This window comes from Hippopotamus amphibius, chromosome 1 (genome assembly GCF_030028045.1).
Source record: "Hippopotamus amphibius kiboko isolate mHipAmp2 chromosome 1, mHipAmp2.hap2, whole genome shotgun sequence".
Classification (NCBI taxonomy): domain Eukaryota; kingdom Metazoa; phylum Chordata; class Mammalia; order Artiodactyla; family Hippopotamidae; genus Hippopotamus; species Hippopotamus amphibius.
The window spans coordinates 12935627-12961957 of NC_080186.1; the positions used below are offsets into that span (position 1 = coordinate 12935627).

A 26331-nucleotide genomic window follows, 5' to 3' on the forward strand; every position below is an offset into this window, starting at 1 on the left:
AGCAAAAGAAGCCACCGCAGTGAGAAGCCCGCTCACCTCAATGAAGAGTAGCCCCTGATCGCCACAACTAGAGAAAGCCTGTGCACAGCAACGAAGACCCAACACAGCCAAAAATAAATAAATAAATAATGTAAAAAAAAGTGCCCTTAAACACATTAAAGCGCACATATTCCAAAAAAAAAAAAAGAACCTTCTTGCTGCCTCCCCTACCTAACACGCATCTCCCCTCCCTTCTCCTGGAGTCACGTGTTGGTTTTCTGCGGCTGCTCTAACAAATGACCACAAACTTGGTGCCTTCAAACAATGGAAATTTATCCTCTCACAGTTTTGGAGGCCAGAAGTCCAGAACCAGTTTCACTGGGCTGAAATCAATGTGTCCACAGGGCTCTGGAGCCCTAGAGGAGAATCCGCTCTTTGCCTCTTCCAGCTTCTGTGGCTGCCGGCGTGCCTCGCCTGGTGGCTGCATCCCTTCAATCTCTGCCTGTGTGGTCATGTTGCCTTCTCCTCTGTGTGTGTCACATCTCCCTCTGCCTCTCTTATAAAGACACTTGTGATGGCATTTAGGGCCCACCCAGAGAATCTAGCATAATCTCAGCTCAAAGACTCTTAGTCACATCTGCAAACTTAGTCACAACTACAGGGACTCTTTCTATGTGAGAAAACACAGGTTCCAGGGATTAGGGCCTGATATCTTTTGGGGGCTATTATTCAACCTACCACAGATTAGGAACCACCATTTGCCAGCTGGGCAGGTAGAAGGGGAAGAAAGAAGCCGAGCATCCCCTTTCCAGAGTTCTAAGCTTTGCAGCTGCATTACATCCTAACAGGAAAGGGGCAAGGCAACTTTTTAAATTGAGATATAATTGACATGCACATTGTGCAAGTTTAAGGTGTACAAACGTGTTGATTTGATACATTTATATGTTGCAATACCATGACCACTGTAGGTGTTAGCTGATACCTCTGTCACATCACATAATTATCACTTTTTTGTAGGGCAGATTAAACTTCATAAAATTAAGAGGTTTTCTTTTGTGTTGGGTTCAGTTTTCAAACTTCTGAACTGAGATTGTTTGGTGACTGTTTTATGTCTGGTTCCCGGAAACAGATTCTGAGATGAAGGTTTGCACGTAGGAGGTTTGGGGTAGGGGGGAATGGTGGGAGGGTGCTCTTAGGAACCACACCCGGGAGGGAGTGTGCGGGGCAGCAGGAGATGATGAACTAGGATGTACTGGCCACAAAGGTTTTGGGTAATCCCCTGGGATGCTCTGGGGTTGGGCCCTCAGAGTTGTCCTGAGTTAAGACAAGTGGCCTGCCCTTTGTCTCCCCACATTGGCTGTAGCTACCCCCGAAGAGGGACTGTAACCTTGGGAATGGGCAGTAGACGATTCCAGGAGAGGGACTTGCTGTGAGCAGCCAGAAGCCAACACTCACAGCAGCTGGGGAATTAGTGCCTCCGCCCCAGAGGGGGTCAGGTGGCATACCATAGCATCCACCAGTGACCCAAAGTGACCATGGGACTTGATTCTCTCAGGGTGATGAGGAATGTCATTGAGGAGCTGAGGGAGGACTTCCTGCACTGAATGAGCATGTGAGGAAGTGGGGGAATCCATGTAAATTTGCCTTATGGTTACAAACCCCTCGCTTCATTGGAGAGACCTGGGGAAGCCCACTGAGATCTTTTGCAGGAATTGGGGGGTCGTTTAAGTCATTTGGACCACAAAAATTAATTGAGTACCTACTATGTCCAGGACTCTTTTGTGGGTACTGGGGAGTCAGTGGTAAACAGGAAGCGCCCTAGAGGGGGAGCAGGACCTGCTCTAGACCCCTCCAAGCCCCTCTCATGCCCTGAGATGTCTCCATGCACCAGCCCGAGGGTGCCCCTCCCCACTGTACTCAGAGCCCTGCACAAGGCAGGGCTGCCCAAGGGTGGGAGGCACAGAGCGCCCATGCTGTTCTGCACTAGAACCCTGAGCCCAGCCCTCTCGACCCCTCCTCTGTTGGACCATCTCCTCCCTCCAGCCAGCCAGATGGGCGGATGAGTGTGGGTGAGACATTTGGGGAGCATACACGCGATGGGCTCCTCCTACCAGAGGGGTTTTTAGGGTCATCCCGGCCACACCCTGCCTCCAAGAGCCCCCAGAACAAAGCCACTCCTGACAGTTATGCTGCATGCTTAAAACCTCCAAGGAGGGCTATTATTCTTTTTAATCTCAAATTCACCAAGCCTGGCTCACTGAGCAGTCTTCACGTGGTACCCAATTTATCTCCCCCAGGCTGTTATAGCACAGGTTACTCATCACAGCCTGGTGTGCCAGAGCAAAAGATTGAAAACAAACACTCATATATGATGATACAGCCTTACTCGGAATACTATACAGTCATAAAAAAGCATTGGGATGCTTTTTTACATACTGATACCAAGAACTTCTCTCTGAGTTATAAATACTATGAAGCGAACAAAGCAAGGTATGGAATTCTATGCAGCATATATAGTACCATGTACGTAAAAGTAAAAAGGAGGGGAGGATATAGGTTCATGTTTGCTTGGTGATGGGTAACATTTATTTGGAAAGAGAAAGAAGAACCCAATGCCACTGGCTGCTTCCATATAAGGGAGCTGAGTGGATGAGAGAAGGAGGGAAACTGTGTTGCAAGCCCCTTTAGAATTTGAACCCTTGTGACTGTCATACCTATTCAAAAATAACCATAACCCAGGGTTAATAAAATGAATAGTTTTAAAGTTAGCTGGTGAGGCTCTTAAGCTGGGGCAGGTGTTCTCATTTCTTCACTCAGTGAAGTCAGTGGAGATGGGGAGCAGCTGATGACCTCGCTCAGCGGGGCTCTTTCATCCATTTATCCCACGAGTACCTGCCGGGCCCCTGCTGGGAGCTGGTGACACAGCTGTGGTCAAGGAGCCCCCTAATCACCTGGGGAGGGGATGCAGCTTCCTGGACCACAGCCCAGGAATTTGCAACTTTTCAAGCCTCCACCCCCCAATCATTTTTGCAACCACCAGAGGGCTGAGAACCACTGGTCCAGGACTTTGTACCTTACCTCATCAATTTCCAGGAAACACACACCTTAGAATTGAGGCCCCAGAGCCTAGAGGTCCTGCCACATGCCCCCTTCCTGACCACTGCCCCATGCACCCCCTGCGGATATGTGCTCCTGACAGCTTCCAGTTAATTTAAGCCTCCAGCACCGTGTCCAGGTTGACCAGTTCCAGGCCCCAGCTTCCCAGAGCCCCTCTTGCTCCCAGCTGGAGGCCAGAGACCCAGGCAGCCAGCCTCAGCCTCCACGGGTCTGCAGGCACTAGCTGCTTCATATTGATAAATTAGTGATGCATGGGCTCTGACCCCAGTTGCACCTCAGCACTGCCCCTCCTCCCAGCAAACCTCCATGGAGAAAATCATTTCCACTTGGGCAGCTGCTAAAGCCTCCTTAACAAGGGGGCGGGCTGGAGAGGCCCTGAGCCCATAAGAGGGAAGGACAATGGGGAGCCCTGGGGTCATCTGAGGCCACTGTGCAAGGGTTGCTGTGCACATCTGGGGGTGGTCAGTTCGGAGGGCCGTGCCATGTCCTTTCAGAGCATCGTCCATCTGTCCTTGGACAGCCCTGCCCATGCCCTTTGTGTGCTGGGCATGGAAATCTACTTAGATGTCAATGGGTGAGGAGCTGGGGGTGGGGCCGGGCAGGGAGGCTAGTGCCTGCCTCCAGTCCTGAGGCTGCCCTTGGATTATGTGGAAGTCGGGGGTTACCTCCATTCTCTGTATCTTATCCTGTTGTCCTGCCTCATCTTAGGGAGCCTAGTTTGGGGCTTTAAGGGCCTCCCAGTCCTGCTTCTGCCCCTCATGGGCTGTGGGGCCTTAGAAGCAAGAGCCTTGCCGCCTCTCAGTCCCCTTACCTGTGAAATGGGGGTGAGGTTGGGTCCCAAGGCAGCCGTGAGGCCTGAGTGAGGGAGGTTCCTGTGAGCTGGAGCTTGTCGGAGGGAGGACGTGGGGGACCTGTGAACCTCAGTGGGGAGGTGACTTACAAGGCCACGTCTTCCCCGGGTCACGGCACAGACCTCCCAAGTCCCAGGCCATGTCTTTCCCCTCTAGGGATCCCTTGTGTCTGAGACAAGTGACCCTCCACTCCTTGGAAGCTGGGAGTTTATAAATAAGATGTAGCTTCGTAACTCTAGAGCGTCAGTGGGAGGTTGGAGTCTGGGCTGGAGCTTGTCGGAGGGAGGACATGGGGGTCCTTGGAGCCGGGCATGGTAAGAGTAAGGCTGAAGCTGTTAGGACCCCAAAACTGCCCTGACCATGAGTTAGGGCACCTCAGCAGCTGAGCGGCTGGGGGGCCATCCCCCTCCATGCCAGCTGCCTTCTAGGCCAAGAAGGTGAGGCTCTTGTGCCCCCAATTCTATCTCCTTGCCGGGCTACCCAGGTGTGCCCCGCAGCACTGCGAGTCCTTCACCGTCGATAGCTCTGCGGGAGTCTTGATCCAAATCTACGGCACAGCCCCGCTAAAGATGGGGGAGAGGGCGGCCATGAACTGGTGGCCCCTGTCGCATCCCACGAACGTGCTGGTGGGGGTGACATCCCCCAGCTCTGCCAAGGACAAGGCTAAGGTAGGTCTTGGGGGGAAGGTGAGGGGGACTCTCCCAGGAGAAGGAGCTAACACGCCTCCTGGGGTCTCCCTCCTGACAGCTGGCGTTTCCTAAGCTCTGAGTGTGTGAGAAATTCAGTGCCAAATGTTTCGCACGTCTGCTCTTATTCAGTGCTTGCAACAAACCTGTGAGGTGAGCACTCCGCGACCCCATTTTGCAGACAAAGAAACCGAGGCACTGAGTAAGGGAGGTGTTCTGCCTGAGCCAGTAATCGGTCGAACAGCGACTCAAGCTCAAGCACGTCTGTCTCCTCCATATGGGCTTCTGACCACGACACCAGCTTCCAAATTAGCTGCTTTTGAAGTCTGGCTTGAAAAGTTGCAGCAGCAGCAGAACTCAGATGGGCTTTTTGGCTAAGGCTGGTCTCCCACATGTGGAGCCTTTTAATGAAACTTGAGAGCTACCATGTGTTCAGCGCTGAGTATTAGGTATCGTGAGTGACACTTCCAGATGCTGGCTTTACGTCCTTTTATGCAGAAGGAAATGGGGCCTAAATAGCATAACTGCCATGGGGCAGACCTAGGACCTGAGCCCAAGTCCATGCCCTTTCTTCTGGGCAGGCTATCGCCCTAATGGGGTCCTTGAGAGGGAGAGGTGGCCTTGCATCTCGCAGAAGGGGCTCATCAGAGCCTGAGTGGTTGGTGGTGGTTCTAAGCGATTAGAACCACTTGATACCCAGGTCACACCCTCCTGCCAATCAAATCAGCCTCTGTGGGTTCACAGCTCCCAGGTGACTCCAATGTGAAGCTGAGGGTGAGAACAGCGGAGGAAGCACGTTCAGGACTAGGGGACTCGTGTCCTAAGCTTTCTGGAAGGTAGTTAGCAGAGGGCTACTCGGGGGTGGCTGAGGGGAGTACACCCCACCCCCATACACTCTATGCCCAGGGCAGGCAACCCCCTAAGAGGCAGGTAGCACACTTAGATAAGACTGAGCAGCTCACAGATAAGAGTTGAGGCTGTGATGTGACCCAGCTGAGCCCAGAGGACCTGAGACGCCTTCTCTGCCCAGGGCTCAGCCTCCAGCACCATCGAGAGTGAGATCCTTACTCCTGGCCCCAGCTAATGGCTAATTTTCTGGTTCGTGATGAAGGCCTGCAGTCAAGGCCAGTGGCTGAAGGGCAGGGCTTTATCTAAAGACTGCTCTGGAAGCAGAGGCTGGTCTGGGACACGGGAAAGGCTATCCCCGCCCTGGCTGTCCTGCTTCCTTTCGGACAGCTCAACCCATCCCACATCCTCACGGCCCATCTCATGGGGCAACAGGTGGGATCCTGGGAGGGGCAGGTATAGTGAGGAGGATGTATAGTGTAACTTAGAGCTTAACAGCTAGAGCTGGACAGCCCAGATCATAAATTCTATGCCTCGCCTTTATCTGGCTGAACGATTTAGTCCCTCCATCTCTCTGTCCTTCGGGGTGGAGCCCACCTGGACGGGCTGTCGTGAAGCCTCGGTGTCTAAGTGCCCTGGAGGGTCATGGTATGTTGTACATGGGGGTTATTACAGTAAGATGGCCCTGTTGGCTCACCGCAAGACACCGGAAGCTCAGAAACTGTAACTCGAGACCAAGGTCAAAAGGCTAGACTCAGGGCCCTGATCCGGCCCCCCACCCACTAATGCTCCCATGGGTCCTGGGTGCTGTCTCCACAGGTTTCGATCTCCTACTACCAGCAAAATGAGGATATCCCTGTAGCCACAGCTGTGCTCTACCTCACGGGCATTGGTGAGTGTCCTCCCAGCCCTGGAGAGGAGGGCTGGGCTTTGCAGAGGCGAGAGGAGCTGGAGAGGGCTCTCCCTGCAAGGAGATGCCTCCCGTAGGGCCCAGATGGAGTCACCCAGTACCCACGCTTACGGTCCCTCAAAGCTCAGCCGCTGCTCCGCCACCCTCGCTCACTGCTGACCTCATTCCCTGAACAAAACAGAGGCCATTGGGATCCCACGTGTTTTACATCACCCGCCTACCCAAGTCGGGGCCCTACCTCCTGCTTCCTCTGTTACAATGGATGACTTATCTGGTCCCAAGTTAATCTTAACCATACCAGACTCTTTCGCCTTTCATTCGGCAGTTCTTACTGATGTAGGAAGCCACTACCCTTCCTGCCCTCCTCTTCAGATTGTCCCAGAACAAACTATATCTATTTCCTTAATAGAAATAAGTTTTTGGGTTGGCCCAAAAGTTCATTCGGGTTTTTCTGTAGGATGGTATGGAAAACCCGAACAAACTTTTTGGCCAATTCAATATCATGCCTATTCTCTTCAGGAATGAGCTCTAACGTCTGTTCTTAGACCTGATTCTACGTTGTCTTCAAACTCCGCTCCCCTACCTCTCTGCATCCTTACTTTTCCTCCTTTTCCCTTGAACCTGCATGGACTAGACGCCCCCCACCAATGCAGCCCTCATCGAGGACCTGAACACCCTCTAGTGTGCTGGGTTCAGTGGTCCACTCTCTTCCTCTCCCTTGACCTGTCCTCAGTGTTCACAACACTGGTGGTCCTTCCTTGAGCCATTTCACCTGAAACACTTCAGGGAGCCTGCACCCACTTTCCCCTCTGCAGCTGGCCTTTCCTTCTCAGATCCCTGTGCTGGATCCTTCGTTGACCACCACCCACCCCTACCCTGCCTGTCAGTGAAGTGCTGCAGGGCTCAGGCAGCTGGTCACATGACTCTACAGACAGCCCCGTGGCTGTATCACGCTAGATGGTAGCTCCATCCTTCCAGCTGGCCAGGCCCAAGCCCCTGGTGTCGCCCTTACTTTTCTCTTAGCCCACATCTCATGGGGCAACAGGTGGGGTCCTGTTGATCATGAATCTTGTTGGTGTTGCCTTCAGTCTAGCTCGAATCCAGCACCAGCCACTTCCAAAGCGCTCAGCCTGGTCCGAGCCATGGTTATCTCTGCCTGGGTCACTGACAGGTCCCCAGTGAGGTTCCCTGCTCCATCCTTGATCTTCTACAGATCCATTCTCAATTTGGCCCCCAGAGAGGCCCCTCTTTAAAAGGCTCTCAGATAACGTCTCCTCCCATCAAAGCCTCCCACCACTTGCCTACACTCAGATTAAAGCTGGCATCACTGTTACCCACACTACCTACCCAAGCTGACCCTGCACTGCCTCTAACCCACAGTCTCTTTCTCTTCCTTTGTTCATGCTGTTCTAGGCATGCTGGCCTCTCTGACCCTTGAACTTGCCACCATGCACTTCCTATTCTAACTGCTTTTACCCCAGATACTAACACGGGTCACATTCTTGCCTCCTGCAGGTCTCTGTTCACACTTAGTCTTAGATCAAAGAAGTCTTGTGAGACACGCCCCCCATCTCCTTGTTCCCCGTGGCATTTTACCATCGGACATAACGTATATTTTACTTATTTCTTCACCCCTTGCCACTGCCCCGTGTGTGTGAGTAGGTACACACCTCCCTAAGATCAAAGAAGATAGGGCCTGTCTTGTGTGCTGCTGTATCCTCAGGACCTAGAACAGTACCTGGTTGGTGATGGGCATCCCTGAGCATCCGTGCCAGGTGCTGAGTGGACAGCAGGAAATGAGGTCTGTTCCCTTGGCCCTGATGTTTCAGTGGAGAAATACCACACTGGTTGTCAACGCTATGAACAAAAGTACAACCAGGGTAAAGCCACGCAGTGGTCAGCAGGGTGGGGAGGGGTGGGAGGTGGGATGTAAAGACCCAGGAAGAGCCTCTATGGTGATACTCGGGCAGAAGCCTAGATCCTTAAGCTCTACAGGGTCCTGGAATTGGCATGTATTGAGCCCTGGCTATGTCTTAGAGGGCCAAGAGCTTCCCGGAAGGCTGGGCAGGTGGGCCTTCCAAGTAGGCATCTGGGAAGAAGCCAAGAGGCACAGATGGCATCATGACCACAGTGGACTTGCTCTGTGGGCTCCCAGGAGGTGGGGGGGAGATGCATGAACACCTGGGCCTCTCTGGGCTTGCTTCCAAGCCGGCAGCATGCCCCAAAGGCTGGGGGACCCTGATATCAGCCTTAGGCAGCCCCGGGGCCTTACCTACAGCTCCAAGGCTGCACCCAGCAGGTCTAGGTGGCTGAGACCTTTCCCTCCCGTTACAGAGCTCTCCCTGGACGTGGATGTCTACCGCAGCGGGCACTTCGAGACATGTGACCCACGGGCTAAGGTGAGGCTGCCAGGGGTAGGAAGCAGGCCAGGGGCCCGGGAGCCAGATCTGGCTGACAGACTCAGTTTGGCCTTCACCGTGTCTCTTAAGTCAAATTTCTGCAATACCAATCAGAACTGATGACGTCAATTTCTAGCTCTTTCAAAAAATTAGAATGTCTGGTGGCACTAGGCTCCCATCCTAGCCTGGTCGAGTAGACATCTAGGCCAGAGGGTCATCTGCCCCCTTCAGATGGGACACGTCGCCTCCAGTTTGCCACAGACCCTACCTCCCCTAGACACTGAGCCAAGGTAGGAAGCTGGTAACCCGTGTCTAGATCTTTGCCTCCCTCTCAGCACGCTTCCCTGATGCTACTGTCCTGTTCCTGTAGGTACTGGAGTTGGTGAACTCTGACCTAGAGGTCCCTGTCGCCCTGGAGAAAGGCTGGACTCTGCCCCCCAGGTGGAGTAGCATCCGCAAAGCCAAGGGCTTACCTGGCTTCTGCCTAAACCAACATTCCTGTCTTCTTTACAGAAAAACTGGGTCTGGGGCCCCAAAGGCTGGGGTGCCATCTTGCTTGTGAACTGCAGCCCTGCTGACGCACGCCAGCTCGCGGACAAGAAGAGCAAGGTGTTCTCTACAGAGGGTGAGAACTGGCCGCTGACCAAGAACCATTGCCCCCTTTTCTCCCTGGGCTCTGCCTCCCCTGGGCCTTCACTGCTCCACCCTCTCAGCAAACCCAGATTCCAGGCTGATGTCCCTATTCTGGGCCCATCAAGCCTCTTGTCAATGGCTTGATGGCTTGAAGCATGTAACTGGGCAGAAAAGGGCCCCATGGCAAGACCATGGGCTCTGATGTTGGATAACAAATTGTTACTTCCTGGCCATGAATTTGAATATGTTAACTTCCCTGGTCTTGTTTTGCCATCTGTAAAATGGGGTGATACAATGGATATCACAGGTAGTTGAGAAGACTAAATGAAGACACCCAAGGGGTAGGTGAGACCCTTCCTAAAAACCCTCCTGTAGCCTGGGACAGGACTCCGAATGTCCTAACAAAAGCCCTCTTGGATCTGGTCCTGACTTGTGGTCGGGACGTAGATTCCAGGTCCCAGCAGTAGAACAGGATGTCCTGGTTCACACCAAGGCTAGAGGGGAACCCTCACTGAACTGACCATGCCAGGCCCTGTTCTAAGTGTTTGTGGGAAACATCTACCCCTTAAAACCAACAGGGTAAATGCCACCCTCACTCAGAGTGGGCCCCGGTGATGGCGAGTTGCCTGTGGCCACATGGGGAGCAGGCAGCAGTGACAAGGATAGAGGTCCAGGCCAGAGTGGGAGGCAGAAGGTCCTTGGTGCTCTAATATACAAGCCCCCCGGCCCTACTGCTCCCTCCACCCCTGGAGCGTTGGCTTCCCCGAAGGCCCTGAACCTTTGCCTTGTCTTTTGCTCAGATATAAAGAGTCTGTCCCAGATGATACTGAGAGTTCAGGGGCCCAGATGCATTTTAAAGAAATGCCGGGTGGTTCTCCACACCTCCAAGGAAGAGTCGGAGAAGGCAAGAGTCTACCGGCCACAAAGTGAGTGTGTCTCAGTGTGCCAGGGCCAGTCATGGCCACACCTGCTCCTGGCAGCGTCTCCGTCACAAGCCGCGAGCAGTAGTTTGGGGTCTGTTAAAAGCTGGACTTGTGTCCCTGGGGTCCTCTGGCTGCCACCTTCAGCATGGACTACGTCTATACACGTGGGTGAGTCATTGTACTTTCAAGCCACTTTCCCCAGTGGGGGCAAAGGTCATGCCTCTCCTTCCGGACTTTCATAGCTGGAAGAGGAGAGATGGTGGCTATTGCCTTGTATAGGTTAATGTCTTCTCCTGAATATTCCTCCCAGGTAAATCTGTTTCTTAACCAAGACTCCACTGTATTAGGTTTCTAGAGTTCAGAGGCCAGGAAGCCAGAGTGGCAGCTATGCCAACACATCCAGCCCAGGTCCCACATGGCCCGGGTACCACGTGGCAGGCAGGTGACACACCCCTATTCTACAGATGAAGGCGTGGAGGGCTACTGGTTTAGACAGAGGACGAGCCCAACTCCAGCAAACTGCCCTCCAACAAACAAGTCTTTGGATTCCTCTAAACGGGTTTAGTATTCAGAGCCTCTAAATTGAGATGTAACTCTTTGCTACCTCCTTTTAAAGCCAAGTTTAGCTTCAGCTGAGAAACTGGGGGGCCCTGTGGTTTAGAGTGGGCTACCTCTGTGTCCAGCATGGGAGAGAACCTCGGCTATCTCCCCACCTACCCTCAGGGGCCTCAGCTCCAAATCAGCTGCTCCATCTCTTCTGCAGACCTAGGTCACAGCTGGACTTAGAAGTGTCCTGGGACTAGCAGAAAAGGCAGGCTAGGTTGTATGTGGTCCTTTGACATGTGGGCTAGGAATGAGCCTTAGCAACCATGGGTCTAGGGCTGGTTCAGGCCACGAGGGCTGTTCTGCTCCCATGAAGCCCACCACACCCAGGCAACTGAGGTCCAGGCAATCTTGGGAGGCCAGCAATTTGTATACTGCTCAAGATGCTGTACTTCAACCTACCTTACCTGCCTTTTGACTTATTCAGAAATCTAGGGCAGGACAACACAGCATACTATGTTAACATACCCTCCAGGTGATACTGAGTTGAGCTGAAGTTGGGGAACCACTAGTCTCAAAGACAGAGCAAAGGAATTTAAGAAATTTCCAGACAAATTGAAAGCCAGTGCATAAGGTTCTAGAAACAAAAGATCACTGCTTTCATGAAAGTGTTTTCAACTATGGCCGGTACTGTTGAGCGACTAAGATGCCAAATCATTGGGAAAGTCTCAGTTTTCAAAGCTGGTCATTAGTGACCTTGATAAGAACAGTGGAGATAAAAAAAGAATAGGGAGTTCCCTGGTGGTCCAGTGGTTAGGACTCGGCGCTTTCACTGCAGGGGCCCAGGTTCAGTCCCTGTTTAGGGAAGTAAGATCCCACAAGTTGTACAGTGCAGCCAAAAGAGTAAAATGGGCGGGCACCGTGAACATAGACCACGGAAGGAATCTGCCATAAAGGGAGCCATGTGGCAGTGATACCTGGGCAGGGGCGAGGGCTGGGGTGGGGGGACAGGATCTGAGGATGGTAGGACACAGCTCATCCATGTGCAGATGGGGCCCATCTAAAGGAGGTGAGAAAATAGATCTAGGAGAAAATTACAGGAATGAGTGCACAGTACTCAGAGTAGGAGAAGGGGGAGAGTTAATGGCCACAAGATAGTGCAAGATAGTGTTTCTGAGCACTGCTGAGGCCCCTCTCTGAGGTTTCATCATATCCTAAAAGATCTTTCCGTGTGGTGGTTTCTCTAGCTGCCTGAATGCCAGGGTCAAGGTTTTGGTGTGGGAGCTGATGGCGTGTACAGGGGAGTGGGTTGGGTAATGGACCCTGGAAAATGAGGAAGATGCAAAGGAAAGTGAGGGTGGAGGGTGAGAACTGGCTGTGTAGAAAGGTTTGGGGCTGGGATGAAAGTGTAGATGAGCTGAAAAGACGGAAAGAAGATGCCAGATCTGTTTTGGAGGTGGTATCTGAGCCATGAGCCTTGACATTGGTGTCTAAGATGGTGCAGACCTCGAGTTCATTATTTTTTTAATAAATGTATTTATATATTTATTTACTTGGCTGTGTTGGGTCTTCGTTGCTATCCGTGGGCTCTCTCTAGTTGCAGCGAGAGGGGGGCTACGCTTTATTGCTGTGTGCGGGCTTCTCATTGTGGTGGCTTCTCTTGTTATGGAGCATGGGTTCTAGGTGCACGGACTTTAATGTTGCAGCACAGGGGCTCAGTAGTTGTGGCTCATGGGCTTAGTTGCTGCGCAGCATGTGGGATCTTCCAGGAGCAGAGATTGAACCCTTGCCCCTGCATTGGCAGGCAGATTCTTAACCACTGTGCCAGCGGGGAAGTCCCTCAAGTTCATTGAAATAAGGTCATAGAATCAGACTGGGTGGTCTGGTCTATAGTGTAAATGGTACCCACCACCCTAGTGGTAAAGATAAGCCAATGCTAGAACAATTCAGAGGTTGGTGAGGGTGGTAGTCAGGTACAGGGGGCAGGTGGCATTATCTGATAGCATGTCCCTCAAAGGGATAGGATTCTTCTAAAAACAAAAAAAATTTATTTATTTATTTGGCTGTGACAGGCCTTTGTTGTGGCACACAGGATCTTCGTTGCAGCATGTGGGCTCTCTAGTTGTGGCATGCGGGCTTAGTTGCCCCATGGCATGTGGGATATTGGTTCCCCGACCAGGGATCAAACCCACATCTCCTGTACTGGAAGACGGATTCTTAACCACTGGACCACCAGGGAAGTCCTAGGGATGGGATTCTTGAGGATTGAAGAGATGATCTAGAAGTGCCGGTGAAGATCAGAGGGCATCTGCCCTTCCTCTAGGCCCAGTGGTACATGGAAGGTAGAAGAAAGGAGCACAGTTCAAGGAAGTGTTTACTCTGTGCCCTGGGGCTCCAGCTCTAGAAGGATAAGTGTAAGACCTGCTTTCAAAGCCTAGGGCAGTTGGATGGTCAGCCACTCCTTGGGGAGTGGGTGTGGGGAGAGCTCGGGGGAAGCCAAGTGAGTGGGAGCCGGGCCGGGCCTGTGAGGACAAGGGCAGGAAGGGCCTTCGAGGTAAAAGTAACCGGGCTGTGGCTGGTCCTTCTGGCTGCCTTTTCTGAACGATGGGGATGATGGTTCGGCACCTGCCCCAAAGGATGGTGGTGATGCAGAAGAGCCCGAGCTCCACCCCCCAGTTGCAGGCGTGTAGTTAAGTCCTCAAGAAACGTTAGCTGTGCTTAAGAACAAGCGACTAGATACGCGAGAAGGCCCCCAGCAGCCGGACAGAGACCAGATGGTGGGCAGCCAAGATCCAGCCCTGCACCAGGCCAAGCACGCCTGCTGCAAACCCTGGGCGAGGGACCTGCAGGGATGCGGGGGGCGTCATACGGTCTTACCCCCTCAAGGTCTGGATCAGGGCCAGAGAGGAAGCTTCCAGGCAGACTAGAAGCAGGAGGCTACACAGGTACGTCCCCAGCACCGGGGCTGTCCAGCTGGCCCCGCCACACACTAAGGCCAAGCCTGCAGCCAGCACCCCTAGCACCTGTGATGAGGTTCTTCCGCAGAACCACCTGGAGCCAGAGTCTGCCAGGGAAGACAGAGCTCCGCTCAGGTGATCACTGCCTTTCAACCCAGAGCAAGAGGCAGGAGAACCAGGCCAGGGTCCCAGCTTGTGTTGGACTTTTCCGATGAGGCTGCCAGACCTACCTCTGTACAGTTTCTCACCTTGGAGACTTGTGACATTCTCCCCAAAGCTGGTCAAAGCGCAGAATGACCATGAGCCTTCACCTCTTGAAAGCAAGCGTTTTTATCTGAGTCCCACCTCCTGACAGGTCTTTATTTCATTTTATTTTATTTTTTAGGCTCTTTATCGGAATATAATTGCTTTACACTCTTGTACCAATTTTTGAGGTAAACCAAAGTCGATCAGCTGTATTTATACACATATCCCCATATTCAAAAATATGGAATGCTTCACGAATTTGCATGTCATCCTTGCACAGGGACCATGCTAATCTTCTCTGTATCGTTCCAATTTTAGTATATGTGCTGCCAAGGCGAGCACCCGACAGGTCTTTAAAGAGTAACTGGCCCGCGTTTGTGAACAAATACCTGGCTGTCCGCTAAGCCCTAAACACCAAGAACCTAGGGGCCGAAAAGCCAGCCTGGCCCCGCTCTGCTGGGGCTCCTGGCCTGGCTTGTGACCTGAAGGATGTGTCATCGGGTGTGGTGACCGGGCACGGGGCTCCTTTAGCAGCTGGTCTGTCCTTCTCTCCTTCCTAGAAGACAGCTCTAGCACCTTCGAGTTGGTGCTGGGGCCTGACCAGCACTCCTGCAACTTGGCCCTGCTTGAGGACAACTTGGAGGAAACCTTCTACGTCGAAGCCTTAGAGTTCCCATCAGCCAGCTTCTCGGGCTTGATTTCCTACTCAGCCTCCCTGGTGGAAGAGTCTCAAGACCCGGTACATCCCCAGTAGACAGGCGGCCCTCAGAGCAGGAACTAGGGGAAGGAGACCTCTCACAGCCGGGCAGACAACGGGGGCACAGTGGGTGGAGCTGGGGTGTCATGTCCCCTTTGGGTGAGAGCCCTGCAGAGGACAGGTGAGGGCCTGGAGGTGGGCTGGGCTGAGCAGCTGCAGGCCCAGGGGAGAAGGAGAAGGTGGGCGGGGAACCAGGTCACCAGCAGGACCTCGTCTTACATCGCAGTCGATTCCAGAGACCGTGGTGTACAAAGACACAGTGGTGTTCCGGGTGGCTCCCTGCATCTTTGTCCCCAGCACCCAGATGCCTCTAGAGGTGTACCTGTGCAGGTAAGAAACCCTCAGGCTGCCTGGGCCAGGTCGTTTCTAGAACTGGCATGTTCTCCTGCCTGTCAGCAGGACGGGTAAAGATGATTAGACTTCTCACCAGGAAAGTGAAATCTTTCCACCTAAGACAGTCATCCAATGCTTGTTTGGGTACTTAAAGGGCTAGGGCTGGAGCAGTCCCTCTCTGGTCTCATGGGGTGACAAACGAAAAGCATTGTTTCAGGTAGGATCCAGGGCTATAAAGCCAGGTAAAAGGATGGAGGGGTAAGGAGATTGTTCCAGGGACAGCAAGGAGGCCTGCAAAGCCAGGAGAGAGTGGGCGAGAGGAGGGGAAAGGGGTGACAGGGCAAGGTGAGCAGGGCCTCGTGGGCTTGATGTGTTAGGGCTTAGCCTCTGGGACTATAACAGACCCCCAGACGGTGGTTTAAAGCCAGCTTTCTCCCACCCAGATGCCCACAGTGGGAGTCAGGGGCCCTGGTTCCTTTCAGGCTGTGATAATGCTTTCCCCTGGGGCAGCAGCTTCCTCGTTATGTTGGAGGCTGACTGAGCACAGGCACTTCTGAGGCCTGGCCCCTAGGACATGGGCAGAGCTACCCATTTGTCACTGCTGGGGTCTGGAAGACTCCTGAATTACTCTGCTCACGTGCCAATGGCCTGAAGACGTACAGGCCACCCTAACGGCAGGGAGGCCAGGAACAACCTCTAGTTGGGCGGCCGGAGGAGGGGAGAAAAGACTCTGGCAGGTAAAGCCCTGGGAAAACATCCAGGGTTCTGTCTGCACAACCATGCCAGCCACATGGAAAACCAGGGGTACAGATAAAAAGGAGCCGGTTCAGCCATTGTGATCCCGTGGGCCAGACAGAGCCGTGGCTCAGGCCGGGCTGGCAGGATAGCAGCAGTTAGATTAAGGATTGCTTGGAGGGCAGGCTCCCCCACTGCTAAGTTAGCTGAGGGATGGGATGCAAAGAAACAGGAGTGTCCCCTAGGTTTGGGGTCTACAACAAGATGAATGGTGGTACCCCTGCCTGGGGTGGGGTAAATCGGTGCTTTGGCTCTGGAGACTTAAAGTTGGAGACACCCATTAAGTTTCTAAGCTTCTGGAGCTCAAGGGAAAGTCTGGCAGCTGGAGATGGGGGCCCTGGCACGTGGAGGGTGTTCAGAGCCACAGGCCTAGCTGAGCCCATGGGATGAGGGAGTATATTGGGAAGATGCTGAGAAGTGAGCGCTCGAGCCATTGAACCCTTGGCTCCAGGCAAGAACCTAGCAAAGGAGCCTGAGAAGGAAGAGGAAGTTCAGATAAAAATCAGGCAAGCAGAGACCCAGAGGTTAGGGGAGGGTGATGTAGGGTAAGGGGCCAACCATGGGGAACTCCGAGAGGAGAATAAGATGCCCATAGGGTTTGGTGAGATGGAAGCCAGTGTGAAGAGAGTGGTCCTGACTGATGGGTTTGAAAGTGTGATGGGGTCACAGTTGCATCGAAAGAAGAATGGGAGGGAAGTACTTTGCAAAACTCCAGGGAAGTGGTCTAAAGGGGATTTGGGAAAGGGGAGGCTGTTTTTTAAGGGAATCAAAGAATAATACTAATGGATGTGATCCAGCAGAGAAAGGAAAACTTAATGGGGAAAAAGCAAACAAGTCACACTGGCCTTAATAGGTAGGAGAGCTCACCCGCTTTCTAGGAGCAAATCGACTAGAAGAAGTGTTAATGGTAGGATGCTGTCTGATGCCAAGGACCTGTTGAAGTTGCCAACTTGGAGAGAAACCCAGTGACAGGTCTCTATTTTTGGTAATGAGTTCTAGGGAAGAATAAACATAGAACTGAATCTAGCCAGGGTTGGAGTTTTGCCAGGCAGATAAGCCCAAAGATAAGGACAAGGGTATAAAAAGAGGCATCACTGACTCAAAGTTGGATAAGGAGAAAGGCAAAGACACGGGGTGATGGGAATAAAAGTAGTTGAGGGCTAGGCATCCCAATGAGGTCAAGCTGCTGGCCCAGGAACCAAAGAGAAGATGGAGGTGATGGAACTGGACAGTTGATCTTGGAGGTGGTGAGACCACTGGGATGGAAGGGTAGAAATAAGACTTTTTAAGTCAAGCATCTGAAGTGGTCATGGTGGCCTGGTTGTAGCACCTCATGGCAAGGAGGTCCTCCATCCCTCCTCCAGACGCGGTGGAGGGGTAGAGGAAAAATAGCTCTTCTGTGGGAGGGCTGCTAGGGAGAAGGGTCCACAGAGCAGTGCCAGGCTTCAGAATGAGAGGGTTAAAAACGGGAAGAGCTTGAGGGATTTTGCTGACAACAGATGTCCAGGTACCAGATCTTTCTTTGTGTTTTGTATCTGAAGACAGAAGTTCACTCACAGGAGGCATCTACTGAAACTCTGATCTTCTAAGACTCTCCTGTAGGGGTGGTATTCAGGCATGGCTTGACCCAGCTTTGCCACAGATGGTGCCCAAGACTGGGGCTGCACTTCTTCCCTCAGCACACATCTCAGACCATTTCAGACTTTGTCAGGCTGGTCAGTTCCCTGTAGTCTTGTCTGTGTAAAATAAGAATTTCTTATCCAAAGAAATAGGTTCTTTGGAACACTAACATGGAATAGCAATTTAAGTTCCAGAGCTAGACTAGAATCCAAATTTTTTACACTTCCCAGTGGTGACCTTGCTGGCATTCAACTCATGAGGACCTGTTGGTAAAATGGGTGGTCTCAACGTCAGCCTCAAACATCACTGTTTCTCTTCAACAAGGAACGGATGTACATTGTGGACCTGTATGCCTGGTGCTGTACATGATGGCACTAAGACCTCAGGGCTCAAGACCTCCCCCGCCACCCGCCCCCCGTCACCCGTGTGAATATGACAGCCTCTTTGGCCATCTCAAGGAGGCACTTGGCTTCTTGGGAGAAAAATATAGCCCCCTTGGGGGGGGAAGAGTCAGCCCTCTGGGTAGACCAAGGCAGAGCCTAGGGCGGCTCCTAGATCACTGGGGCAGGGGGTGGAATGTGACTGCAGAGTAGGGCCAAGCAGGGTCCTAGGACACTAGAGCAGAGACTGACACTAGCAATTTTTAAATTTTTATTGGTGTATAGTTGACTTACAATGTTGCATTAGTTTCAGGTGTACTGCAGAGTGAATCAGTTATACATATATCCACTCTTTTTTTAGATTCTTTTCCCATATAGGTTATTATAGAATATTGAGTAGAGTTCCCTGTGCTATACAGTAGGTCCTCAATAGTTATCTATTTTATACATAGTAGCATGTACATGTCAATCCCAATGTCCCAATTTATCCCTCCTCCTCTTCCCCACTGGTAACGAAGTTTGTTTTCTACATCCATGGTTCTACTTTTGTTTTGTAAATCAGTTCATTTGTATCTCCCTTTTTTTTTAAGATTCCACATGTAAGTGATATCATATGATATTTGTCTTTCTGTGTCTGACTTATTTCACTCAGTATGACAATCTCTAGGTCCATCCATGTTGCTGCAAATGGCATTATTTCATTCTGTTTATGGCTAATATTCCATCGCACATATGTACCACAGGTTTATCCATTCCTCTGTTGATGGACTTTAGGTTGCTGTCCTGGCTATTGTAAATAGTGCTACAATGAGCATTGGGGTGCATGTATCTTTTGGAATTATGGTTTTCTCCAGGTATATGCCCAGGAGTGGGATTTCTGAGTCATATGGTAGTTCCATTTTTTGTTTTTTAAGGAGACACCAGCAATTCTTGGCCTGACTTTGCTGTGAGCTAAATGAATTGATGCCAGGAAAGGCATGCCCTCAGCTTACCAGCTGGTGCTCCGTGAGGTGGGGGGACGCAGCTCTGCTTACCTCACAGGCAGGGGCATCCTCTCTCCTGACCAGAAGGAGGTGCCCCCTTCCCCTGGGATGAGAGGTCACGACAGTGGGGGAGCCTTGGAGGCCTTCCCCGAGCTGGCTTATCGCCCATGCAGAGAGCTGCACGTCCAGGGCTTCGTGAACACAGTGACGGAACTGAGCGAGAGGAGTAAATGCCAGGTGGCATCCGTCTACGAGGACCCCAACCGCCTGGGAAGGTGGCTCCAGGTAACCCCCACCTGTGGGGGAGGGGCGGGGGAGACCCCACGACACCACGCGTGGCACGTACAGCAGACTTCGCCAGCTTCCGTCCCACCTTCCAGCAAAGCTAAGACTAACCGGGGGTGCCTTTGTTCTTAGGACATCAGCGGGGGCTGAGATGAAAAATGACTTGCCTGAGTCTTAGCCACTAAGGGATAAAGCTTAGAGTTCAACCTCCTCCTATTCCAGAACGTATGTGTTTGAGGCCACAGAACACCTAACCCTAAGCCCCAGGTATGTGAGGGGCTGATGCCTCCAGCTACAGGCTGGCAGAGCCGGGGCACCGCCCTGGGGTCCAGCTCGACCCTGGCTGAGCAGGAACTGTCAAGTCCAGTCTTTTGATGTCTGGTGCTCTATTCACAAATAACAAGCATAAATCTAAGTACTAGAGATGAAAGACAAGGGGCCTGACTTCTGCCCCTGATCTCGTGGGGATAGAACTTCAAGTACCAGGAAAGCAAGAAAATGAGATGATCTAGTGAGTTACTCGATCCACCTTAATGGTTTGGGTGGTCAGGAAAGTCTTCAAACTCAGGAAGCAAGGAGCTGGCCTTGCAAAGATTGGGGTTGGTGGTGGCTTAGAAGTAGGAGCCCTCCAGGCACAGCAACAGCTGACCGAACACCCGCCAGGTGAGGAACAGAAAAGCTGGTATGGCCAGATCAGAGGGAACTACCGTTTGAGGTAGGTAAGAGATAAATTATATATCAGGGACTTTTTACGCCAAGGGAAGGAAAAGAAGAAACCAATCTCAAGCAAGATGAAGGGAATTCCCTGGCAGTCCAGTGGTTAGGACTCCACGCTCTCACTGCTGAGGGCCTGGGTTTGATCCCTGACTGGGGAACTAAAAGCCCATGAGCAGTGCTGGTGTGGCAAAAAAACGAAACAAAACACCAAACTCCCAAAAAATCAAGCAACATGACATTGAGCGGTACGAGCCAGGGGAGTTGAACATTCTGACTTACATTTTAAAAGATCCTCTTGCTCAGTAGAGAGCCAGCCTTAGGAAGAGGCAAGAATAGAAGAGACGCTGATTGGAGGGCCTTGCAGTCACGTGGGGAAGAGGTGGTCTTCCCAGGTGGCTTCCCCTGTATAATACCAGAGAGGAGTCCACTCAAAACATATTTTGGAAATAAAGCTAACAAGGCTCGTTCATGGATTGGGTGCCGGAGATGAGAAGGGGAAGACTCTTAGATGACTCATCAGGTTTAAAATCTGATGAACAGAAGCACAGGTCAGGGAAAGCCCCCAAGAAGGGGAGGTGTCTGAGCAGGGTTTTGAGGGCTGAGCAGGAGTTGGCAGGAAGAAGGGGGTTCTCCCTGTACCTGCTCAGTGGAGATGGCCCATTTACAGGGAGCACTGTGGCTGGAAAACTGGATACAGGAAAGTAGCTGATGGAACGAGAGAAACTCACAACTTATTTCCCGGTCTCCTCTAGGATGAGATGGCCTTCTGCTACACCCAGGCTCCCCACAAGACTATTTCCTTGGTCCTCGACACCCCTCGGATCCCCAAGCTCGACGATTTCCCCATGAAATACTCACTGGTGGGGATTCGGTTTGACTGATCTGAACTCGGTCCAACCTCTCAGGCCTGGTGCCTGCCCGGAAGTGATGGGTGCCAGGGGAGAGGGCCCAGGTGGCCTCTGGGGGATGCGGGTGTAGGAATCTACCAAGAGTCTGGATTGGGGTAAGAGCGAGGCTTAACGCCTATCCCTCCTAACACCCTGCCCCTCTGGGTCTCCTTCCAGAGCCCTGGGGTTGGCTACATGACCCAGCGCACCCAGGACCATACGGTGGCCAGCATAGATTCCATTGGGAACCTGATGGTGTCCCCACCTGTCAAGGCCCAAGGGAAAGAGTACCCTCTAGGCAGGATCCTCATTGGCAGCAGCTTTTACCCCAGGTGAGGCGAGAGGCCAGGTGGTGGCCAGATGCCTTAAAACCAAAGGGAGGGACCCTTGTTCACCTGGACCTACCTGATTCCCAGAGGACGCAGCAGGTCATCTGACTTCGAGTCAGGCCCTCTGAGTCTTTGATTCATGTAGGAGACTAGAGGTAGAAAAAGCAGACAAACCGCTCCTTCTGAGTGGTGATTCCCGGGTTTAAATTGAAGCATGGTAAATTTGGTTGGCCTATTGACCCAACATGTTGTTACTGCCATAAGATGTGTGGCTAGATTTCTTGGTGGCCGTTCATCTAAATCCAGGAAATACTTGTGTCCCAGGGTTCAGTCTTTATTTAGAATCCCTTGGCTCAGTCCTGAGTCGAGCCGGAGTAAAGGAATCTTTTTAAAATTTTTATTGAAGTATCGTTGACTTACAATGTCGTGTTAATTTCTGCTGTACAAAGTGACTCTGTTATACATGTACATACATTCTTTTTCATCGTGTTTTCCATTATGGTTTATCACAGGATATTGACTATAGTTCCCTGTGCTGTACCGTAGTAAGGGATTCTTAATAACCACCCCACCCCCTAGGGACCAGCCAATGGTTAGAGCAGCCAGTTACCGGAAGGTAGCCCGGCACTCACTGAGTGGTTGGCAGCCAACCAGGGCCATGCCGGCTCACGGGCTATTCTTTCCATCTTCCCTTTAGCAAGGACTGCCGGAACATGAGTAAGACCCTCCGGGACTTCCTCTGCGCCCAGCAGGTCCAGGCCCCAGTGGAGCTCTTCTCCGATTGGCTGATGATCGGCCACGCCTACGAGTTCATGTGCTTCGTCCCGGCACAGTACAAGGTGGAGGGCAGAAAGGTCTGTGGGGGCTGGAGAGGAGGTCTCCCACCCTATTTTGGACTTCTGGAAGTTTCTGGAAGGGATGCTACCATCTGACCCTAGTTCTTTGATTCCCAGGACTTCCGGCTGCTCCTGGCCAGCCCCAGCTCCTGCTACAAACTGTTCCAGGAGAAACAGAAGGAGGGCTATGGAGACGCGCATCTGTTTGAAGGGATTCGAAAAGATCAGCTCCTTTCTAACGGTAAGGGAACCCCCTCGAAGCAGAGGCCAGCCCCTCGGCCCCAGATGTCCTTTCTAGAGAACCATTTCCACTTTGTTCCTCCTGATAGAAAAGAATCGTAGAGAAGCATACAATGTACCATATTAGAACATCTTGTTCTATCTCAGGGTAATTCTGGTGGTTCTAGGACAGGACAGGCAGATCAGCCAGAGGTTCTGGGATGGCTGAGAGGCTGCTAGAATATGTGAAAGAGGAACTTAACATATGGATGCTCCATGTGGTGGGCAAACCAGATGCTACCAACCCTGGTGTCTGGATCTCTTCGGGGAAGGCCAGGTTAAGTACCTGGGCGTTGGGACTTCAGGGTCTCCTGGTCCCTCTGCAAGAAGACATAAGTGGACAAGCAGAAATTGTAGGGACTGGCACCACAGCAGTTCTGTTCTAAACCTTTTGGAACCTAGAAAGGGAGTGGGGGGGGGGGGGGGTGGTGAAGTCCTGAGGGCCAGCATCTTTGACATCACCTGGGAGCTTGTTAGAAGTGCAGAATTTTGGATCAATTTTTGGGGTGGGGCCCAGGATCTCATGGTCCTAGGAGGGCTTAAGGAAGTTGACCTTGAGCATGAGGCACCAGTCACATACCAAAGACCTTGTGTTACCTCAGCTGATGGCCGAGTTGGGCAACTGAAGAACAATGTTAAATAACCCGGTCAGGGTCACAAGGGGGCAGGTATCTAGGCTGTACGGTCACAAGGCATGGAGGTGCTCAGGTTAGTGGGGGCTGATGGCACCTGCTCACTTGGTCCAGGCTGCCTGCCTCAAAGCCAATCCTAGGCTCCTCCCCTCTGACCAGGGACCAAGAGGCTGGTTATGGCCATGGAAGTCCTCCCTGGGCTTTCATGGACCCTGCTGAGTCCCCAGATGTGACATTTGACCTAGAATGGGTCCCTGGAGACCAGTCAGGCCACCTACAGTAGTCACTGGCTAGAGAATATACCCAGTCACCTGTGCCCAAGACTGGAGTCTGCCCAGCCCTGTACCACGTTGCCCGACCCCTAGCCCGCAGGCCTGCCTGCCCTCTCCTCCTTCCTGCAGGCAGGGAGGCCAATACCATCAATGAACTTCTGGCTGATGAAAACATGAGGAAGCAGAACGACTACGTGGAGGTAGGGGCCAAGGATGTAGGGGACCTTCTCCAAAAGGCAGGGGGAGGCAATGACCACCTTGGCAACGGGTCCCTACTGAGCAATAACTATGACCGAGTGGCACGCGTGATACCTTATTCTAATCCTCAAAATAACCCCTGAGGTGAACCCATCTTGTCTATGAGGATAGGGAGGCTCAGAAGAAAGCCACCAGCCTGAGCTGATGAGCTACGGCACCAGGGTTGAACCCGAGTGTGATTCCCAAGTCATCTAGTGTTGGACCCAGAGACAGTGCTATCTATAGCTCAGCACCTCCCGACCCTGACTTCTCTAGGAGGCTCTGAGCACCAGAGAACACACCAGGGCCTTCTCGCCACTTCTGGATGGAGCGGCCTTTCAGCTCAGAGTCAGAATCACCCAGCACCTCAGATCCCTTAAAATGTGAATCACAAGCTGTGAGAAGCAGATTTTCCAGCAATTAAACAACTCCCAGCGGGGAAGCCACGGCCTAGACAAGGGCAAGGAGGGGCCCAAGGTCACCGTCAGCACAAAACCGCTTGGCCCGCTGAGTCTGTGGCTCCTGGCCAAGGCATGTGCTGTGCCCCGATCTTTGAAACAGGGGAGGCCTCCAGGCACGGCAGGGTGGACAGAAGGGGGTCCAAACAGCATCTCTGAGCCCTGGTGACATGCGAGCACCTGGGGCATGAGGTCATGAGCCCTATGTCGAGACCTAGGATGTGCTCAGGCGTTAGGTATTAGCTGGTCTGGGCAGTGGCCCAGGGGCCCACTGCTGGTGTCCCTTCCTAAGGATGGGAGCAAGTGCCTGGGTTTGAGGACTTCTTACTCTTGCCCATGTCCCCCACTCTGGCCAGGACTGAGGGCCCAGGGGGCCCCATGCTACCATAGAATTAGGACTAATTGCCGCCCTGGCGCTGAGGAGCTGAGGGATCCTGGCCTCTTGAGACCAGGGCTTTGCCTTGAACCCCCACTTCAGGGGGCCGCCCCCCACCCCGCCCTGCATGGCTCCCTGCCCGCAGTCAGTGCCGAGAAGATGCAGCTGCTCTGGGCTGGTACTTGGTACCCGATGGACTCACTCCCCTCCTGGCCCCTTCCCGCCCCGCAGAAGTGCATCAGCCTGAACCGCGACATCCTGAAAAGGGAGCTGGGCCTGGAGGAGGAGGACATCATCGATGTCCCGCAGCTCTTCTGCCTGGAGCGGATGGCCAACATCCCCTCCAGCGAGCAGACCGAGAAACTCTACGCGAGGCCCTACTTCCCTGACCTGGTGAGGGGCGCAGGGTGTGGGCCGGGCGTCCCCAGGGTGGGGGTGGGGGCTGTCTGGCCACCTCTGGCTGGTCTCTTGATGTACCCGGTGCTAGACTGCATAGGTGAGGGCCCAGCAGTGGTGCCTGAGAGGAAGGCAGGTGAAAACGCTTCTCTCCCCCAGTTAGGGAAGACCCCTCCAGGGAGCAGGTGAGCGGGGCCCAGGCTGGGCAACTCACCAAGCAGGGACCAACGTCAACGGGTAGACACCGGGTGGCCCACCTCACAGGCGGGGCCGCTGGGCTCCCCCAGAGTTGAGGGGGCTAAGCTGACTGCAGAGGCCACGGGTAAGCTCCCTATCCAGGCAGCATCCTCCTACTTAGAACAGGAATTGGGAATTTGGGGGTGTGGTACGAGAGACCCCTGCTAGGCCAAGCCTGTTGCAATCGTGGCCTACATCTGACCTTTCTGTCACCACTGTGACCCATCGCATAGACACTTAGAATGAATTGAGACCCTTGGGTTCATCAATTCCCTACACACCCGCAAGCCTCTTCTCTGAGTCCCAGGGACACAGGCCCTGCATTCAATCACACGGGGTTCTTTTTACAAGACCAGTGAGGCCCTCTGGGCCTTTCACAGGCCCTGGGAGCAGGTAGGTGTGGGTGATGATGGGAGAAGCTGCTTTTCAGGAAGAGATGCTAGAGTTAAGATGTGAAAAATGCACACAAGTCCAGTGACAAAGGCGGGGGTGGAGCACATTCCAGTAGAGGGAGGCAAGAGAAATGCGGTAGAGGGAACCAGGGAAGCTGGCAGATTTTGGTTTGGTTATTGAGAAATCTATCAGGAGTCACTGGAGGGTTAAGTGGAAGTGGGGCGGAGTTTGTTCAGATGCATTAGTGATGTATGTCTGAGCACAGGCTTGGAGAAGGGTACCTTGTGCTTGTCTTTCCTGGTCCAGCCCAACCACAGAGGCAGCTGGGTTTTCCCTTGCGCCGAATCTAGAGGAGGCACAGGGGCCTTTTGTCCACAGTGCTGACCCTCATCCATCCCAACCGCCTCTCTGACAGCTGCAGATGATCGTAATGGGCCAGAACCTGGGCATCCCCAAGCCTTTTGGGCCCCAGATCAACGGCACCTGCTGCCTGGAAGAAACGATCTGCCAGCTGCTGGAGCCCCTGGGATTCCGATGCACCTTCATCAATGACTTTGACTGCTACCTGACTGAGATCGGAGACTTCTGCTCCTGTGCCAACATCCGCCGCGTGCCCTTTGCCTTCAAGTGGTGGAGGATGGTGCCTTAGACCCGTCTTAGTGCTGCCAGCCCTGCCCCAGCATGAATGGCTGTCACCACCCACTAGTGTCTGATCCTTGCCCTGCTCAGGGGCCTGGAGTCAGGGCACTACACCCCTTCCCCACCCTGTTCAGCCCCGTCCCTTGGCATTCATTGGGGTGGCGATGTTGGCAGCTGGAGCCCCTTGGAAGAAGATGGGAAATGGCCTTCAGCTGAAAAGCTACTAACTGTCCATTAAAGCTCTAGCCATTCTGACTGCATTTGGGCTGTGGCCTCCTTGTCTCAGGGCAGGGGGTGCGTAACAGCTAAGGATGGAAAGCGGAGCAACTGGGACACCTGTGGTCGGCCTGTCCCACTGGGAGGGGTGGAGGGCCAGGCCACGGTGGAGCTGCTGCCCCTC

At 52.9% G+C, this 26331-nt stretch overlaps 1 protein-coding gene and 1 non-coding gene across 2 annotated transcripts; one reads left to right on the forward strand and one right to left on the reverse strand.

Annotated features, from left to right (window-relative positions):
- Positions 1-3560: 3560 nt before the first annotated feature.
- Positions 3561-25941, forward strand: PADI6 (peptidyl arginine deiminase 6). Its single transcript, XM_057698092.1, has 16 exons — positions 3561-3670; positions 4432-4615; positions 6299-6371; positions 8724-8788; positions 9302-9413; positions 10222-10347; positions 14651-14829; positions 15074-15177; positions 19132-19243; positions 20713-20820; positions 21025-21179; positions 21874-22030; positions 22130-22253; positions 23325-23395; positions 24498-24659; positions 25708-25941. The coding sequence occupies exons 1-16, from the start codon at positions 3579-3581 to the stop codon at positions 25939-25941; spliced, it is 2058 nt and encodes a 685-aa protein (XP_057554075.1). The 5' UTR covers positions 3561-3578.
- Positions 14326-14432, reverse strand: LOC130842382 (U6 spliceosomal RNA). Its single transcript, XR_009050416.1, has one exon. It is a non-coding gene; the product is annotated as a U6 spliceosomal RNA (small nuclear RNA).
- Positions 25942-26331: the final 390 nt, after the last annotated feature.

Excerpts from the sequence above, each read along its gene's own strand:
- PADI6 (XM_057698092.1), top strand. The coding sequence starts at position 3,579 with ATGTCCTTTCAGAGCATCGTCCATCTGTCCTTGGACAGCCCTGCCCAT. Across the intron at positions 8,789-9,301 it reads CATGTGACCCACGGGCTAAG|AAAAACTGGGTCTGGGGCCC; the intron begins GTGAGGCTGCCA and ends TCTTCTTTACAG. Across the intron at positions 15,178-19,131 it reads CTAGAGGTGTACCTGTGCAG|AGAGCTGCACGTCCAGGGCT; the intron begins GTAAGAAACCCT and ends TCGCCCATGCAG.